The sequence below is a fragment of the Budorcas taxicolor genome, chromosome 20 (genome assembly GCF_023091745.1).
Source record: "Budorcas taxicolor isolate Tak-1 chromosome 20, Takin1.1, whole genome shotgun sequence".
NCBI lineage: Eukaryota > Metazoa > Chordata > Mammalia > Artiodactyla > Bovidae > Budorcas > Budorcas taxicolor.
Window position 1 is genome coordinate 62479670 of NC_068929.1, and position 18029 is coordinate 62497698.

Below are 18029 nucleotides of genomic sequence, written 5' to 3' on the forward strand. Positions count from 1 at the left end.
CATTTCTTTAAATATTCAGCAAAATTGAGATGAAGAAATTTTATGATGGTATAAATTTTCTAAGCACTATAATTCATGTTATTGGCAAATTCCTTAAGGTTCTTGTGAACTTATTTTTAAACCAGAAATTTAAGAGGAGGACATCTGGCTGCAAATTAGTGAAGTCAGAGTAATCCATACTGCGTTTGTGGGCTGTTTATTAGTTGTTTACCATTGGTAACAATAAGCCTGTATTTTCTTTGTAGTCTTCCTAATAGGAAGGTAGTTCTCTGGTCTCGTGGGAACTCTCCAGTCTTATTCATGAATCAGCAAATCAGTGTTGTTTATGGGTTATAAAGGGAGCCTGCTAAAAGAATTCAATTTCCTTTAGTAATTTATCATGCCTTCTGGAAAAATAATCGAAACAATATCTACTGGTGGACAGGCAGGAGCACCATCTCTGTGATGCGTTGGTTTGCCAGCTTGAGGCCAGGGTTAGTCAGGGCTTCTTCTGGAGCTTAAGAACGAGGTCCTTACAGTGCCTACGCAATTTGCTGGGTGTTACAACCTGTGCTGTCCCACCGGTTGTCTCCTCTACCTATGAGAAAAAGTAATAAAATGTATTTATAAGTGATCTAGAGATTCTAAAATGGAAAGTATTACTTAATGAGGGCAAACAGCAGGCTACTTGTAGAGAGTTTATAAAGAATTAAATGTATATGATGACATTGCTCTAGATGCCCGTTGCTGGTAGATAGTCATTGTCAAGACTTATGACCCTTGTTTTCATTTAGCATTCAGACTGATCTGTGCATGGGTCATTTATTGTCCACCCTCATCGCAAGTGCAACCTTGGTCTTTGTCTTTCAGTTGCCACCCGGGGTAGCATCCTCTACTTTCTCATCACGGAGATGCGCTTGGTTAATGAGATGTATCAGACTTCGCTCCGCCAATTTCTTGGCTTGTTTGACCTTTCCTTGGCCAGGTATGTCTGTACTCAGGAAGCCAAGCTGAATTCGGTGTATGTGGGATAGAATGATGATATTACGTTGATAACTTCCCCGCCCCCCACCTTTGCTACTAAGCTTCTTCTTCTTTTTTAATCTAAATTGAGCATAATTACCAGTATGTTAACAAATTATTATTCTCATTTGTTATTTTATGATCAGAGAAAAAGCTCTACCAACCATTGATCGATTCCTTTAGGTTCACAAGTTTCTATTTAACAAGAAAATTCCCCAGATGTTGTTGTGAGTGATGATGTTTGGCGGGTAAAAATTGATTCAGATGATGTGAAGGATTCTCTTACGTTATTTCGTGTTGAGAGAATGCTTGTTATTTCAGATTTAAGAGGCTTACTAATGATGCGTATAAAATAAGAATTGGTCCTCCAGAGTTACTTATTTTCCATGAAAGACGTTGTTTTTAAGAACAATTGAAAAGGGCAGTGGGCTAAACCTGGTTTAAATGCTCTCACCTCCAGGTCTGTCAAGAGCCCAATTACAAGCAAGAGGATCGCTAATATCATTGAGCACATGACCTACGAGGTTTTTAAGTACACAGCCCGGGGGTTGTATGAGGAGCACAAATTCCTGTTCACGCTGCTGCTTACCCTGAAGATTGACATCCAGAGGAACCGAGTCAAGCATGAAGAGTTTCTCACCCTTATTAAAGGTCAGTATAAGACTAGAAAGCATTGTGCATGGGTGCAGTTGTACGAATTAATGTGAGGGTCGTATGTGTGTTTTAGTAGTAGTTTCCTTGCATTTCATTGAAGATTGCACTTATGAGAGATATTTTATTTGTTCATTTATTGAATGAAAAATTTTTTTGCATTTTATTATTTATTGTATCTATCTATCTTTTGTGCTGGGTCTTTGTTGCTCTAGGGACTTCTCTGTTACCTAAAGCGTCTGCCTACAATGCAGGAGATCTGGGTTTGATCTCTGGGTCGAGAAGGTCCCCTGGAGAAGGAAATGGCAACCCACTCCAGTACTCTTGCTTGGAGAATCCCATGGATAGAGGAGCCTGGTAGGCTACAGTCCATGGGGTTGCAAAGAGTCAGACATGACTGAGCAAATTCACTTTCACTTTGTTGCTCTGCATGGGCTTTCCCTAGTTGCAGGAAGCAGGGGCTACTCTTTGTTGTGGTGAGAAGGCTTCTCATTGTGACAGCCTCTCTTGTGTCAGAGAACGGGCTCTAGGTGCACAGGCTTCAGTAGCTGCAGCATGTGAGTCCAGTAGCTGCAGCACGTGAGTTCAGTAGCTGCAGCTTGCTGGCTCTAGGGCATGGGATCAGTAGTCACGGAGCATGGGCTCAGTTGCTCCACGGCCTGTGGGATCTTCCAGGACCAGGGATCAAACTCATGTCCCCTGCGTTGGCAGGCGGATTCTTATCCACTCTACCAGCAGGCAAGTTCCTGCGTAAATATTTGTTGAGAACCTTCTGTGTGCTAGGACACAGAATAGGCACTTGGAACACTTAATAAACAAGTATATTGTGCAGTGTGAGAGAAGCTAATAAACACTGTGAGGGGAAAAAACCAGAGAAGGATAAGGGAGATGGGGAGTTACACAGTATGTGGAGTGAGGGGCATGTCAGTATTTTAAATGGGATGTTTAATGGGATTTCTAATGGAGTGGGACTCCTGAGAGATGGACAGGTGAGCCAAGACCTGGAGGAGCAGGGGGTGCTGGCCTTGGGGACGTTTAGACAAGTGCTGAAGGAAGAGGAGCTGGCGTCAGTGCCTCTGTTGGGAGGGAGCCTCGTACTGTCTCCAATGTGATGGAGGCAAAACAGCAAACACGGTGGCTGAGCAGTGGTGAGCAACCATGCTACTCATCCCATGCGTATTTCCTCTGTGTCTGTTGCAGCATTGTTCACAGGTTGAACAATCTATTAGGCTAGCCAATATTGAGCAGGCTCTGGGAATTGGTGATGGACAGGGAGGTCGGGCGCGCTGTAGTCCATGGGGTCGCAGAGTCGGACATGACTGAGCTACTGAACTGAACTGATTGAAAGTGAAAGTTAGTCGCATAGTTGTGTCTAACCCTTTGCGACCCCATGGACTGTGGCTCACTAGGCTCCTCTGTCCATGGAATTTTCCAGGCAAGCTGGCCAAAAAGATTTTGGAGTTTTTCCATAAGATGTTATGGGAAAAACTCAAATGAACTTTTTGGCCAACCCAATACTATACATTTCTAAAGAAAGGTTTACTTTAAAAAAATATATATATATTTATTTATTTATTTGGCTGCACTGGGTCTTAGTTGTGGCATGTGAACTCTTAGTTGAGGCATGTGGAATCTAGTTCCCTGACCAGGGATTGACCCAGTGTCTGAATGGGGAGCTCGAAGTCTCACCAAGCAAGTCCCTGGAGATTTATCTTTAAAGATAAAACAACTTTATCTTTGGACAAGGGGTGGATTTTCATGACTTCACCTACATGGAGAGTAGATTTGCAGAGGAACTTGAAGAGGATCCTGTGGGGGCAGAAGGGAAGGGCACAATGGGAGTGTGTAGGTCAGAGTCACACTTAACATACATACCGACACATATTTATATACATTTGCTTGGAAGGAAAGCTATGGCAAGCCTAGACAGCATACTAAAAAGCAGAGACATCACTTTGCCGGCAAATGTTCATCTAGTCAAAGCTATGGTTTTTCCAGTAGTCATGTATGGATGTGAGAGTTGGACCATTAAGAAGGCTGAGTACTGAAGAATCAATGCTTTCAAATGGTGGTGCTGGAGAAGACTCTTGAGAGTCCCTCGGACAGCAAGGAGATACAACCAGTCAATCCTAAAGGAAATCAGTCCTGAATATTCAATGGAAGGACTGATGCTGAAGCTCCAACACTTTGGCTACCTGATGAGAACTGCCTCATTAGAAAAGACCCTGATGCTGGGAAAGATTGAAGGCAGGAGGAGAAGGGGATGACAGAGGATGAGATGGTTGGATGGCATCACTGACTCAATGGACATGAGTTTGAGCAGACTCCAGTAGATAGTGGAGGACAGAGGAGCCTGACATGCTGGTGTCTATGGGGTCGCAAAGAGTGAGATGCAACTTAGTGACCGAACAACAATGCATACAAAGCTTATAATGGCAATGAAGACTCATCATTTGGACATGAAAACTTAGAATGTATGATTTGGGGATGATATCTCTTTCTGTCTCTTCTTTGTCTCTAATCCTTGAACCCTTGCCCTTGTTTCTTTATGTTCCAAGCTTCCTAAATCAGAGCACATGGAAGATGAATAGTCGGAGAGACATCACCTTAGGTAGACATGTACATATAGGAGTTGCCTTCTTCAGTGAGTTCTTTGTATATCACTGATTTCTGATCTCAGTGACTCTGGCCCTTCAGTTGATGGAGTTTCCTATGGGAAAGTTGTTCCTGACATCCTCAATTCAGGCATAAGGTGCCTTTCTCCATGGGAATGACATTGACCTTGACATCTAGAAATGGTTGAGATACTGTAAAGTATGTTACAGCTTCGCATAATGAAAACAAACATGGAATTTAAAGTTGGGAAGACTCTAAGGGAAAATAGTGGCTTTTCCACTTTGGAATAAGTGGTTTTGAGTAGGTCATTTAAACTTTTCAAGGTTAAGTTGCTTTAGCTATGAAGCAAGGATAGTCATATCTACATAATAGGCTTATTGAGAATTCACGCAATTTATATAAACCCTGGAACATAGAATATGCTCAGCAGATGGTGGGCATTGTTATTTTATCTTTATTTTTTTAGTTTATTTCGATTTGTCTGAGGCTTGCATAGGTTGGACAGGATTTTGTGGACTTCCTGCATTCAGCACCTGTTTCTTATGCTCCTTTAGGACACAGGGCTTCATAAGATTCCCCTTTGTTAGCTATGTTGGTGAGAGCTGCCCAAAGACATCAACTCCCTCTGTAAGGATTTTAAAATCACTTAGTTGAAAATGTTTAGATAGCAATAGTGTTTTGATACTGATCTTTTAATTTACTCATCTCTAAGATGGGAAAAGGTGAGTCCAGAGGTCTTTCTCAGTCTGCCTTAGTGATGTCACTTCATGATTGTGTGGTACAGCTTGTGTGAATCATTATAAGCATGTTTCAGTTTTGCAAAGTTTAATAATAAAGATTTAATTCTCAATCATCTTTAGAATTTATTTAGAATTATTGCTATCCCAGCTGTTCATTCTTTGGGAGTCCATCTAATCTGGTGCCATATTATCCAGGAATATGTCCCCACCCTCCACTACAATATTCTTTGTGGCCCATTGTACCCTTCTGAGGCAGCCAAGATATTCTTGACAGAATTACCCTCTATTAAACAATGAATAATGCTGTGGTTTCAAGGAACCCTCTTTTCCATGAAAGTCTTTTCTCTAACCATGTGGTGGATATGTTATTCTTTTCAGCTTGTTGGAAAATGGACATTTTCCATGGAAATTGGTGGGACATTTTTCAACACAGTGCCATCGTACTTAGTTCTTTAACTGCTCCCTGGTGTTCAGGCAATCTGTTTTGATTTTATGAGCTAATATTTTCACTGAAATGACTTCACTTACGTCTTGTTCCACTTACCTTGGAAATCTACTAAGATGGCTTTGGTAAAAGACAGCAATTTCATGGGGTTGATGGTACCTGAATAAAGCAGAGATTGCCTCAATAAATATCTTGAGTATTATTATTTGTTTATGACTTGCTCTGTTCAAAAAAAGATTGTAGCCAAGTGGGTTGGTTATATCCTTTGAAGAATTATGCTTAGAGCATATTTTCCCTGAAGCATTTTACTAGATGTTATTTATTAAATGGTATATTTTATCCTATAGAAGACTTGCTAGCTCTTGCTTTGACTTAAAATACGATTGTTCACACATTTAGTTTTTCTGGGATGGACCAAAGTAACATTTTTAAGCTGTCATTTATTTATTTGATGGTGCTATGAGAGTTATATGAGGTTAGCTGAATTATCAACAAAGAGATAGGAGTCAGTACCCAATGGAAATGTTTGTTGTGGGTAGATTGATCAAGAATAAGTAACGTAGCACAGAGCCCTTGGATGTGCTCAACATGGATGTAAATAATATACTGGTTCATAAAGGAGACTCTCTTAAACACAGGTAGTGTTACAAACAAATCTGGATAAATTCTCTCCTTAAAATGTTGTTGTTCATTTGGTCAGTCGTGTTTGACTCTCTGCGACCTCATGGAGTGCAGCACTCCAGGCTTCCTTGTCATTCACCGTCTCCTGGAGTTTGCTCATACTCGTGTCCATTGAGTTGGTGATGCCATCTGATGGTGAAACTCACCCTTAAAATGAGCTTGTGTCAATATTCGGCAGTTCTTAATGCTGAAAACAGCTGCTCATTTAGTGACTCTCAGCTGTGTCCTTGATCCTGTTTTGAGTGTTTCACACTCACCTTATGTGTTTTCTGTCATTATCACAACACCTGAAGTGAAAGTGAAAGTGTTAGTCTCCCAGTGATGCTGGACTCTTTGTGACCCCATGGACTGTAGCCTGCCAAGCTCCTCTGCCCATGGAATTCTTCAGGCAAGAGTGCTGGAGTGGGTTGCCATTTCCTTCTCCAGGGAATCTTCCTGACCCAGGGATCGAACCTGGGTCTCCCTTATTGCAGGGAGATTCTTTACTGTCTGAACCACCAGGAAACACCTCGGTGTCATTATTCCCATTGTATGTATTTGAATACACAGTCCCAGACAGATGAGTTGACTTGTCACACACCTTGGCCAGGTGTAGCTAAAACAGAATGCACCACTTACCTGGATCCAGACCTATATCACTGATCCTTAAATGTGTTTTTCTGAAACCGTCTGTTCCTTTATTAAATGTTAAAGCTTGTTCATCACTATGATTGTATTTCTGAGTTTAATAAATGTTAAGGTAGTAAAAGAATTGATATTAAAATAGTTTCAGCAAGTTTTTTTTAATATAGATATTGTTTGTACAGAAACAAAATTTTATTAACATAATATATTTAACTTGAAAGGTGGTACCTCCTTGGACTTGAAAGCCTGTCCTCCTAAACCATCTAAATGGATCCTGGACATGACCTGGCTAAATTTGGTGGAACTCAGCAAACTTAGACAGTTTTCTGATGTCCTTGATCAGGTAACTTGTGCTTTGAATAAACTTATGATGATATCCCAGTGGGCAGCTTCCTGATTTATCCCTGGCTGTTTGGGGAAGAGAAAGATTTCTTACTGTTGTCACTCCTAAAATGGAATGACCAGTGCTTGACCTTCCTCATGGCTCATTCATATTCTGATAAAGTACACTCCACCCATGGCACGCTGGTCTCCAGGAAGAAATTAGTTGCCCAGGAAGTTTAACTAATGCTGTCCTGGGCCATATGTCAGTATCACCAATTGGAGATCTACCAGGGGGAAAACAGATTCAATTAGTTTAAGAGATTGCTGTTACAATATAAAATCATGCTATTTTCAATTTTTGTTTTGTTTTTCTACTCAAAATGAAACTCTAGTATTGCTTTTCTCTAAAAAAAAAAAAAAAGAGAGAGAGATTAGATATGGTCAAGAAGTTTTGTCATCTTCCTATAGATTGAATGACGAGAAGTAGGAACAACCTGCCTCTGAATGCTAAATATCCTTTCTTGCCTCTAGTTCCTGTCTCTCTCTTCCTCCTCTCCTTGTTTACACTGCCTTAGCTAGGTATCTGGGTATGAATCTAACACAAACACCTGGCCTTTTATTTTTAGAAATTGTTGTACTTTCATAAACAGCCAGTTTTGGATGAATTGTGTGTATATTGGAATTATGGCACTTGGGTATGGAAACTTGAATTGAGACAAGTCAAGAAACAGGTTCTTGAAAATCTGATGATCAGCAGGAAGTTGCCTGAATAGCAAGGTTGCTTTCTTCAGCTGCACATTGAAGGCTTTACCAGAAGATGTCCAAACACAGGTCCTTTTTTAAAACTGATGTATGATTGGGCTTTCCAGGTGGCTCAGACGGTAAAGAATCTGCCTGCAATGCAGGAGACCTGGGTTTGATCCCTGGGTCTGGGAGACCCCCTGGATACCCACTCCAGTATTCTTGCCTGGAGAATCCCATGGACAGAGGAGGAGCCTGATGGGCTACAGTCCACAGGGTCGCAAAGAGTCAGACTTGACTGAGCAACTAACACTTTCACACATGGTTGATTCACAGTGTTATGTTATTTTCTGGTGTACAGAAAGGTGATTTAGTTTCACACACACACATGGACACACACACATACACACTATATTCTTTCTCATTAGGGTTTATTATAAGATATTGAATTTAGTTCCCTGTGCTGTACAGTAGGACCTTTTTATTTATCTATTTTGTATATAGACGCCTATATCTGCTATAACCCCTGATTTGTCTCTCTCCTACCCCCTTTCCTTTTTTGTAACCATAAATTTGTTTTCTATGTCTGTGAGTTTGTTTCTGTTTCATAAGTAAATCTCTATGTATCACATTTTAGAAATGATATGTATGTCAGTCACTCAGTCGTGTCTGACTCTTTGGGACCCCGTGGACTGTAGCCTGCCAGTCTCCTCTGTCCGTGGGTTTCTCCAGGTCAGAATACTGGAGTGGGTAGCCGTTCTCTTTTCTAGGGGATCTTCCTGACCCAGGGATCGAACCCAGGTCTTCTGCAATGTGGGCAGATTCTTTACCACCTGAGCCACCAGGGAAGCCTTTAGAAATGATGTCATATGGTATTTGTCCTAACGTTGGTCCTTGACTTTGCCAGCTTAGATTGACGGAAAGCTTAAGCTATATTTTTATGTTTTGGCTTAGGCCTGGTGATGACCATGTAATTTGGGTGCAAGCTGTTCTCTTGGGTTAAATAGCTTTTCTTTGGGAGATTTTAATGAATTCTAGCTTGTTCCCCTATGGGGTAACTCCTAGTGAGCTTTCCTGGACCATTGTTTGTTATTGAAGTAACTGTCTTTTGGAGATTATATTTTATACCTGAAATCCCTCCACAAAATGTAGTCTTTTGTGACTGAGACAGGTTATTTTTATTCTTAAGTGATACTTTCTGAATATGAACCCATATGCCTTTTTCCTTTGATTACACCTCTGAGAAATACATTTGGAACTTTTTTTTTTTTAATTGGAGTATGATTGCTTAACCATGTTGTTAGTTTCAATGAAGTGAACCAGCTATATGTATACATATATCCCCTCCCTCTTAGACCTCCCTCCCACCCACCCCCCATCCACCCCTCTAGGTCATCACAGAGCACCGAGCTAAGCAACCTGTGCTATACAACAGCTTCCCAATAACCATCTGTTTTACACATGTATGTATGTATGTATGTATGCTTAATCACTCATTCATGCCAACTGTTTGTGACCCCATGGACTGTAGCCCACCAAGGTCCTTTGTTCATGGAATTCTCTGGGCAAGAAAACCGGAGTGGGATGCCATTTCCTTCTCCAGTTTTACACATGATGCTGTATATATGTCAATCCAAAATCTCTCAGTTCGTCCCACCCTCCCTTTCCCCTTCTGTGTCGACATGTCTGTTCTCTACATCTGTGTCTCTATTCCTGCCCTGCAAATGGGTTCATCTGTACCATTTTTTTCTAGATTCCACTTATATGCATTAATATGCAGTATTTCTTTTTCTCTTTCTGACTTTCTTCACTCTGTATGACAGACTCTAGGTTCATCCGCATTACTGCAAATGATCCAATTCAGTTCCTTTTTATGGCTGAAGAATATTCCACTGTGGGCTTCCCAGGTGGTGCAGAAGTAAAGAATCTGCCTCTCAGTGCAAGAGGTGCAAGAGATGTGGGTTTGATTTCTGGGTTGGGAGGATCCCCTGGAGAAGGAAATGGCAACCTATTCTAGTATTCCTGCCTAAGAAATCCCATAGACAGAGGGAGCCACATGGGTTACAGTCCATGGGTTGCAAAGAGTCAGACATGACTGAACAGCAGCAGAAAAATATTCCACTTATACATGTACCACAACTTCTTTATCCATTCATCTGTTGATGGACATTTAGGTTGCTTAGTCAAAGGAAATATACCAGAGAACATAAGATCATGTTTATCTGCAGATCTGACTTGTTCTGTGATTGTGGGATGTTTGTTTAAGGCTTATCTCTTTTCAATTTTTGTAAGCTTCAAAGGATAATGAACTGTCTTTTTTCTTCCCCTGTATCAATTGCCCAAATGAAGCAAGTGTGATTATTCACTTAATGATGATATTAAGTGGTATATTTCAAATGACTCTAGATTGATAGAGTATTGACCAGAAAGCTTCAATAATAAACATGTATTAAATGTCTTCTTTTGTTCCAAGAATGATCCTGGGGAATGAGGAAACATAAGTGAATGAGACTTGATTCTTGATCATGGGAGATCTCATGAATCAAAACAGATTTCCTTAAAATAATGAAAATGAATTTGCATTGATCTCTTTGTTCTTTACAGAGTTGTTACCACAAAGGGATAGAAAAAATGACACAGCAGAGTTCTCCCTTTAAAAGGGGCCTGTAGGCTGGTGTTAATACAGACTGACTTTAGAACAAATCACATTTGATTTTCGACTCTCAGACTTTTTGGTACCAGGCTATAAAATTTTAAAAAATAGTCAAGGGATATCATTTCCTTTTCCCACTCCCATATTCTTGCCTGGAGAATCTTGTGGTCAGAGGAGCCTGGTGGCTACAGCCCATGGGGTTGCAAAGAGTCAGACACACCTGAGCATGCACACACACACAGGATATCATTCACACATGTCTGGAATCATCAGAAAAATATCTGTGAAGTCTTACTGAAAGATTTTTCTGTGGTGTGACACATTTCTTATCCCCTGGTATTTTCAGATATCAAGAAATGAGAAAATGTGGAAAATTTGGTTTGATAAGGAAAACCCTGAGGAGGAACCCCTTCCAAACGCCTATGATAAATCTCTTGATTGCTTTCGACGTCTTCTCCTTATTAGATCCTGGTGTCCCGACAGAACCATTGCCCAGGTAAAAAGTGCATATGTTAAAAAATAAGAGAATATTTTAAAGGAGAATTTCCTTTTAAATTTTAAAGAATATTTAAAATGTTAACCCCCATGAGAATTTTCATATGAGCTTCTGTATAATTTTCCAACAATGCAGTTGTGAAAAATGGAAAAATGTACTGAGGTGTACATGTGGCTAAGTGATTTACTAATTTTATTTGGCCTAAGTGGTACAATAAGAGCGAATGAGGAAGCTACTTTTTGTTTTGTTTCTTTTTAAATGTTTTTTTTAATTGTGGTAAAAGTCACATAATATAAATCATACTATTTTACCACACGTAACTATACGGTCCAGTGGCACTAAGTACATTCACATTGTTGTTCAAGTCTCACCATCATCCATCTCTGGAGTTCTCTACCTTCCTGAACTGAAACTCTGTCCCCATTAAACACTAATTCCTCAATTTCCTTCCCCACCCCATCCCCACCCCTCAACCTCCTGCTGGCATCTACCAATGTACTTTCTGACTCTATGAATTTGACTCTTCTAGGTACTTTGCATAAGTGGAATCAAAATTTGTCTGCACCTACTGTATATTGAAGTGCATCTTTAATGATGGCTTAATATATGTCCGACAAACAGATTGCACCGCCCTTGTTTTCCCTTGTGCTATATATTAATAGTAGGGTAGTTGAAGTTAACTTCCCTGGTAGCTCAGACGGTAAAGCGTCTGTCTACAATACCGGAGACCCGGGTTCGATCCCTGGGTCGGGAAGATCCCCTGGAGAAGGAAATGGCAATCCATTCCAGTACTGTTGCCTGGAAAACCCCATGGACAGAGGAGCTTGGTAGGCTACAGTCCATGGGGTCGCAAAGAGTCGGACACGACTGAGTGACTTCACTCACTCACTCACTCAGGTAGTCGAAACTACGTTTCTAAGGTGGGCACATTGGTATAACATAAAGGTAATGCATTGTTCTTCCATATCATTTTTACATTAACTCAGAAAAGATAGGGAACTCCATTTTGCCAGTAGTAATGTAGTATTCCCTGGTGGCTCAGATGGTAAAGCATCTGCCTGCAATGCAGGAGACCTGGGTTCGACCCCTGGGTCGGGAAGATCCCCTGGAGAAGGAAATGGCAACCCACTCCAGTATTCTTGCCTGTGAAACTCCATGGACTGAGGAGACTGGTAGGCTACAGTCCATGGGGTTGCAAAGAGTCGGACATGACTGAGCTACTTCACTTTCACTTTTCACTTTCAATGTAGTATTTCTTGAGTAGGAAGACTGTTCAGTTACTAGAGAGGAAAGAGAAAGTCTACAGGGCTGTACAGAGTTCCCAAACCCATAGTCGTTATCCTGGGATGTGTCATAAACCTTGATGTGAGAAAGAAGCTTTGCATAAAATTCCTTGAGTGACACTTAGGTTTAAATATAAGCCCTGCCTCCAGAAGATCCGTCTTTTCAAAGACTTTTCATCTGCTTCCATCATGGAAGTATACACATGAAACAGACTTGTGGTGTCTTGCCTTCACAGCTAAAAGTTAAATGCTACTATTCCCAGACATTGATTTTTTTAATGGACTTTTAAGAATAAGCCATAAAATAACAGTAGGCTGGAGTTTCTCATAGAAGGTAGGGAGTTTTCCCCTTTACTCTCCAGAGGACTGTTAAAAACATTCGGAGTAACCAACTCCCAGTCCTCCTAGGTACTTTGGAAACAACCGAATTCAATGATTTATTCAGAAAAGAAAAATGAATTTTGCAACTCAGGGCCCTGACATCACCCCCTTCCTTTGATTTTTCTTCTCAACTTCATTCCTTTCATCCTGTCCAAATGAACTGTCAAATAGTTGCCTTATTTAAGGGGAATGTAGAAGTTTCAAGTAGACTTTTCTCCCTTCTCTCTCTCGCTCTTTGCCTCCCTCCCTTCTTTCCTTCTCTCTTCTTTCCTTCCTTCTTTCCCTTTTAATTCTTTTCACACTTTATTGGGGTAAATGTGGAAATTTAAATGTCTCCCAGTCCTTTGTAACTTTGTTATCTTTATCCTGGCCTGAAATCCTTAGGCTGATAACAGGCATGTCTTCCTAACGAGTCTCTTCTAGTTCATTCTCACCTCGCCCACCCTAGCCCATCTTGTATATTCTAGGAGAAATGGAAATATCATTATTCTGTTCCTCTAATGGCTTCCCATGGTGCTTATGATAACATCCAAGTCTTAAGCAAGATCTAGAAGGCCCCTTGCAAACATGTTCTCTCCTCTGAGGTTCTTATTCTCACATTAGATTTCTTGTGTGATTTTTCAACCAGACACCTTCTTGGGAAGCAGATGAGAAGGTCTACACTGTAGACATATTCAATCCCTGTTCCCCGTAAGAGCATTAGGCTTATTCTCAGCATTTCAGCTGAGCGTGACTGCAGACACAGTCAAAATCCTGGTTAAAAGAACAATGTACTATCAGAGGATGTCTTGTGCTACTGCTAGTTTCTGTATAGCTACTGAGCTAAGAATGGTTTTTATAGTTTTAAATGCTTGAAAAAAACTCAAAACAATATTTTGTGATATGCAAAAATTATACAACATTTGAATTCCAGGGTCCATAAAGTTTTAATGGACCATAGGCTCATTTGTTTATGGACTCTCTATAGCTGCTTTCATGCTACAGTGATAGGTTAAGTTGTTGCACCAGAGACTGTATGGCCACCAAAATATAAAATATTTACCACTTGGCCCCTGATGTAGGGAACAGTATATTAGCTCATAGCTTGAATAGAAATTTCCATGTGGGATCAATGATGAGTTCTATGACAAGACTGGCATTTTGAGCTCCTGCTAGACTAGAAGACAAAGCACTTGGATCTTGAGAGATGCTGCAGTGATGGCTGTACCAGGTACCTGTGGCTGAGAAACAACTGCAGTCCGTGGTATACCTGGGCATCCAGGCTATGAAGTCATTTCTGATCACCAAGCACACTGCTTAATGGCTGTGATGAATTTGTATACAAATAGACTTTTGGAGATGCCAAAGAATGTCAATCAAACTTTTAAAGTACCTTTCAGAAGGCTGTAAAAAATGTGTGAAAGTAAAAACGTTAGTTATTCAGTTGTGTCCAACTGTGTGACCGCATGGACTGTAGCCTGCCGGGCTTCTCTGTCCATGGGATTCTCCAGGCAAGAATATTAGAGTGGGCTGCCTTGCCCTCCTCCAGGGGATCTTCCCGACCCAGGGATCAAACCCAGGTCTCCTGTTTTTCACGCAGATTCTTTACTGTTTGAACCACCAGGGAACTGTTTATATTAATACTTATGTTAGGGGATTCCATAGTGGCTCTGGTCAACTGGATATTAAGAGATACAAAAATAAGCGGCATCCTGTGCTCCAAGTACAGTTGGGTTAAACCTTTAAAATTAGTTAAGTAATTCAATAAGTATTCGATACCTTTCTTTCCATAAGTCGTCATTTAACAGTACTTATGTTAAGCATCCATTCAATCCCAGGCATTGTACTACTTACTTGATTATTTGAATGCTTATAATTTTCCCTTGGGCTTCCCAGGTGGTGCTAGTGGTAAAGAACCCACCTGCCAGTGCAGGAGACACAGAGGTGATCCTGGCAACCCACCCCAGTATTCTTGCCTGAAAAATCCCGTGGACAGAGAAGCCTGGTGGGCTACAGTCCCTGGGGTTGCACAGAGTCAAACACAACTGAGCGCATATGCACACACACACACACACACACACACACACACACACACACACTTTTCCTTTAAAGCATCCTCAATAATAGAGTTGCCAAATATTTTAAACCTTCTGTATAGTATGAAGCAGCCAGTATATTGAATGAGGTCCCAGACAAGGATTTGACCAACCTGGGTTCTGGTCTTTTAAATGTATGATTATGTTTTGGGCAAGTGAAATCTGAAAGTGTTAGTCACTCAGTCGTGCCTGACTCTTTGAGATCCCATGGGCTGTAGCCTGCCAGGATCCTCTGTCCATGGGATTCTCCAGGCAAGAATACTAGAGTGGGGTGCCATGCCCTCCTCCAGCATATCTTTCTGACCCAGGGATTGAACCTGCATCTCTCACATTGCTAGCAGATAGAGTGAGGATTCAAACAAATAAGCAAGCAAAAAAAGAGGTTAACCCACAAGAAAACAAACAAACAAACAACCTCTGCCCTATTTTCCTGGCAGGATTACTGTGGACATCATTGAAATAATCTGCAAAAATGAATTTTGGGAACCACACTGAATTGTGAATAAGAAGGGGTTGGAGCTAGTTTTGGTGACCCGTGTGCTGTTTTTGGCAGGCCCGTAAATACATCATGGACTCCATGGGACAAAAGTATGCAGAAGCCATTATCCTGGACTTGGAAAGGACATGGGAGGAATCTGACCCTCGGACACCGCTCATCTGTCTCCTGTCTATGGGCTCAGACCCCACAGACTCCATCATCGCCTTGGGGAAGAGACTAAAAATAGAAACGCGCTACGTGTCCATGGGACAGGGCCAGGAGATCCATGCTCGCAGGCTCCTACAGCAGACCATGGCGAACGTGAGACCTGATGTCTACTTTTGTATTCTGCTGTTGACATTGCCGCTTATAGGGTAACATTGCAGGAAGGAACCTACACATCCTTAAGTGCCGAAATTTATGTGTTGCGTTCTGTTTGCTAAACCGGGAAAAGCACCTCTTAGAAAATTTTCATGGAAAAATGAATACAATGTAAAATGTTTTCTGCTGAGCCTTGAATTCTGGGAAGCTTGTCTGGTGAAAGCATCTTATTTCCTGACCCATTTGCATAATGCTCAACCCTGCTCCAGGTCCCGAACCTTCTTTGGGGTTCACAGTCTCCCCTCTGTTCCTTAAGTTCCAGCCCCTGTAGATCTTCTTGGGAAATCTACAGCACTTTGGAATCCACAACACAATCCAGAATGCAAAATCTGTGCCCTGGAGTCCCTTAGGCCTGGCCCAGATTCCAGAGGCCAGGAATCTGCCATTACCCTGCGGTGGTACCAGAGATTTTCTGGAAACCTGGCCTGTCGCCTTCCAGGTGGGCTCCTTGAGCCCTTGACAGCTTGCAAATTCAACAGCATACAGCTCAGGCCATGCTCAGGACTGGTCTGGGGCCATTGTAGCTGGAAGTCATGTGATGACCTGCCAATGGGACAAGTTTAGAGCTGAGGCACTTTGAGAGACTTAAAGTTACCTGCATGCAGAAGGTCCTGTTTCCTCTCTGGAACTCAAGCTCCAGAACACTCGTGTGTTTACTCTGGTCTAACCTTCGGTGTCCAGACGGATCCAATTTTATAATAGTGTACACTCGGGTCACCTTCTTGAAGAGCCAGAGGCTCCTCCCAGCCACACGAAGTCTCCCTCGTGTCTACATGGTCATTTGTCAAAGGCATTTAGAAGGTCCTTCTATATGTACCATCCTTTCTGTCACCTCGCAGGTTTAATGAAAAGGGGAGAAAAACCCCACCATCAACACACAGCAAGACTCTAAAGGGTGTACATTTTGGCAGGTCAATTTGTAGTCAGTCCCTTGACCTTAACCTCAATTTCCACATATAAAAAATATATATGGGCTTCCCTGGTAGCTCAGCTGGTACAGAATCTGCCTGCAATGTAGAAAACCTGGGTTTGATCCCTGGGTGGGGAAGATCCCCTGGAGGAGGGCATGGCAACCCACTCCAGTATTCTTGCCCTCCTGGAGAATCCCCATGGACGGAGGAGCCTGGCGTACGATAGTCCATGGGGTCTAAAAGAGTCAGACGTGACAGCATCCAAGCACAGCACAGCAGTGTGGGAGACCCAAATTCAATCCCTGGGTCAGCAAGATCCCCTGGAGAAGGGCATGGCAACCCAGTCCAGTGTTCTTGCCTGGAAAATCCCCTTGGACAAAGAAGCCTGACAGGTTGCAGTCCATGGGGTCACAGAGTCAGATATGTGACTGAGCACAACCTTCTTTTGGGTTCCCAGCTCGGCCAGAGGCCCCCTCCGCCCCTGCTCCCCTTTCCCTGCACCCTTTGGCCAAGTACAGGGTGGCAGAAGCACTTGCCTCTTATTCCTACTGGAGAACATGCAGTCATGGTCTAGATGCTTTTCCAGCCTATTTTGGAGCAGACTCCATGCCTCCTTCACTAAGCCTGAGCTCTCCCCTCAATATCTCAAGAACCCTCTGTGCCCTCCAGGGAACACCTCCCCTCCCCACCACCGTTTTGAACAGAATTGGCTGTCTCCCTCCAGCCACCAGGCACGAGGCCCACCATGAAACCACTGGGTTCTAGGTCCTAGCTGCTGACTCTAGAACCTTGCCACTGTGCTACAGCCTGATCCCTTCCCCCAGTCTAGAACTGAGTCTGTTGGGTTCTAGAATCTCCATATTTGCCTCTTCCATCCTCAAGCCATGCCCTGCCCCCAGCTTTGGTGAAAGGGAGGGGCCTCTCTTGTGCTGTGTGCTGACTGCTGTGCTTAGTTTGCAGTTGGGAGGGGGAGGGCAGAAAGCACATGATTTAAATATATTTCAGTTCAGTTCAGTTGCTCAGTCATGTTCGACTCTCTGTGACCCCATGGACTGCAGCATGCCAGGCTTCCTGGTCCATTACCAACTCCAGGAGCTTACTCAAACTCATGTCCATAAAGCCGGTGATGCCATCCAACCATCTCATCCTCTGTCATCCCCTTCTCCTCCTGCCTTCAATTTTTCCCAGCATTAGGGTCTTTTCCAATGAGTTAGTTCTTTGCATCAAGTGGTTAAAGTATTGGAGTTTCAGCATTGGTCCTTACAATGAACATTCAGGACTGATTTCCTTTAGGATTTACTGGTTGGATCTCCTTGCAGTCCAAGGGACTCTCAAAAGTCTTCTTCAACACCACAGTACAAAAGTATCAGTTCTTTAGCACTCAGCTTTCTTTATAGTCCAACTCTCGCATCCATACATGACTACTGGAAAAACCATACCTTTGACTAGATGGAATTTTGTTGGCAGAGTAATGTCTCTGCTTTTTAATATGATGTCTAGGTTGATTATACCTTTTCTTCCAAGGAGCAAGCATCTTTTAATTTCAT

General features: G+C 42.1%; 1 protein-coding gene across 1 annotated transcript in view; it reads left to right on the forward strand.

Moving 5' to 3' along the window:
* The window catches only part of DNAH5 (dynein axonemal heavy chain 5), a 250897-nt gene that overhangs the window by 197678 nt on the left and 35190 nt on the right, over positions 1-18029 (forward strand). The window contains exons 67-71 of the mRNA XM_052659109.1: positions 850-964; positions 1463-1653; positions 6981-7102; positions 10824-10973; positions 15266-15511. Coding sequence (XP_052515069.1) covers positions 850-964; positions 1463-1653; positions 6981-7102; positions 10824-10973; positions 15266-15511 — 824 coding nt within the window. The remainder of the gene's footprint in view (positions 1-849; positions 965-1462; positions 1654-6980; positions 7103-10823; positions 10974-15265; positions 15512-18029) is intronic.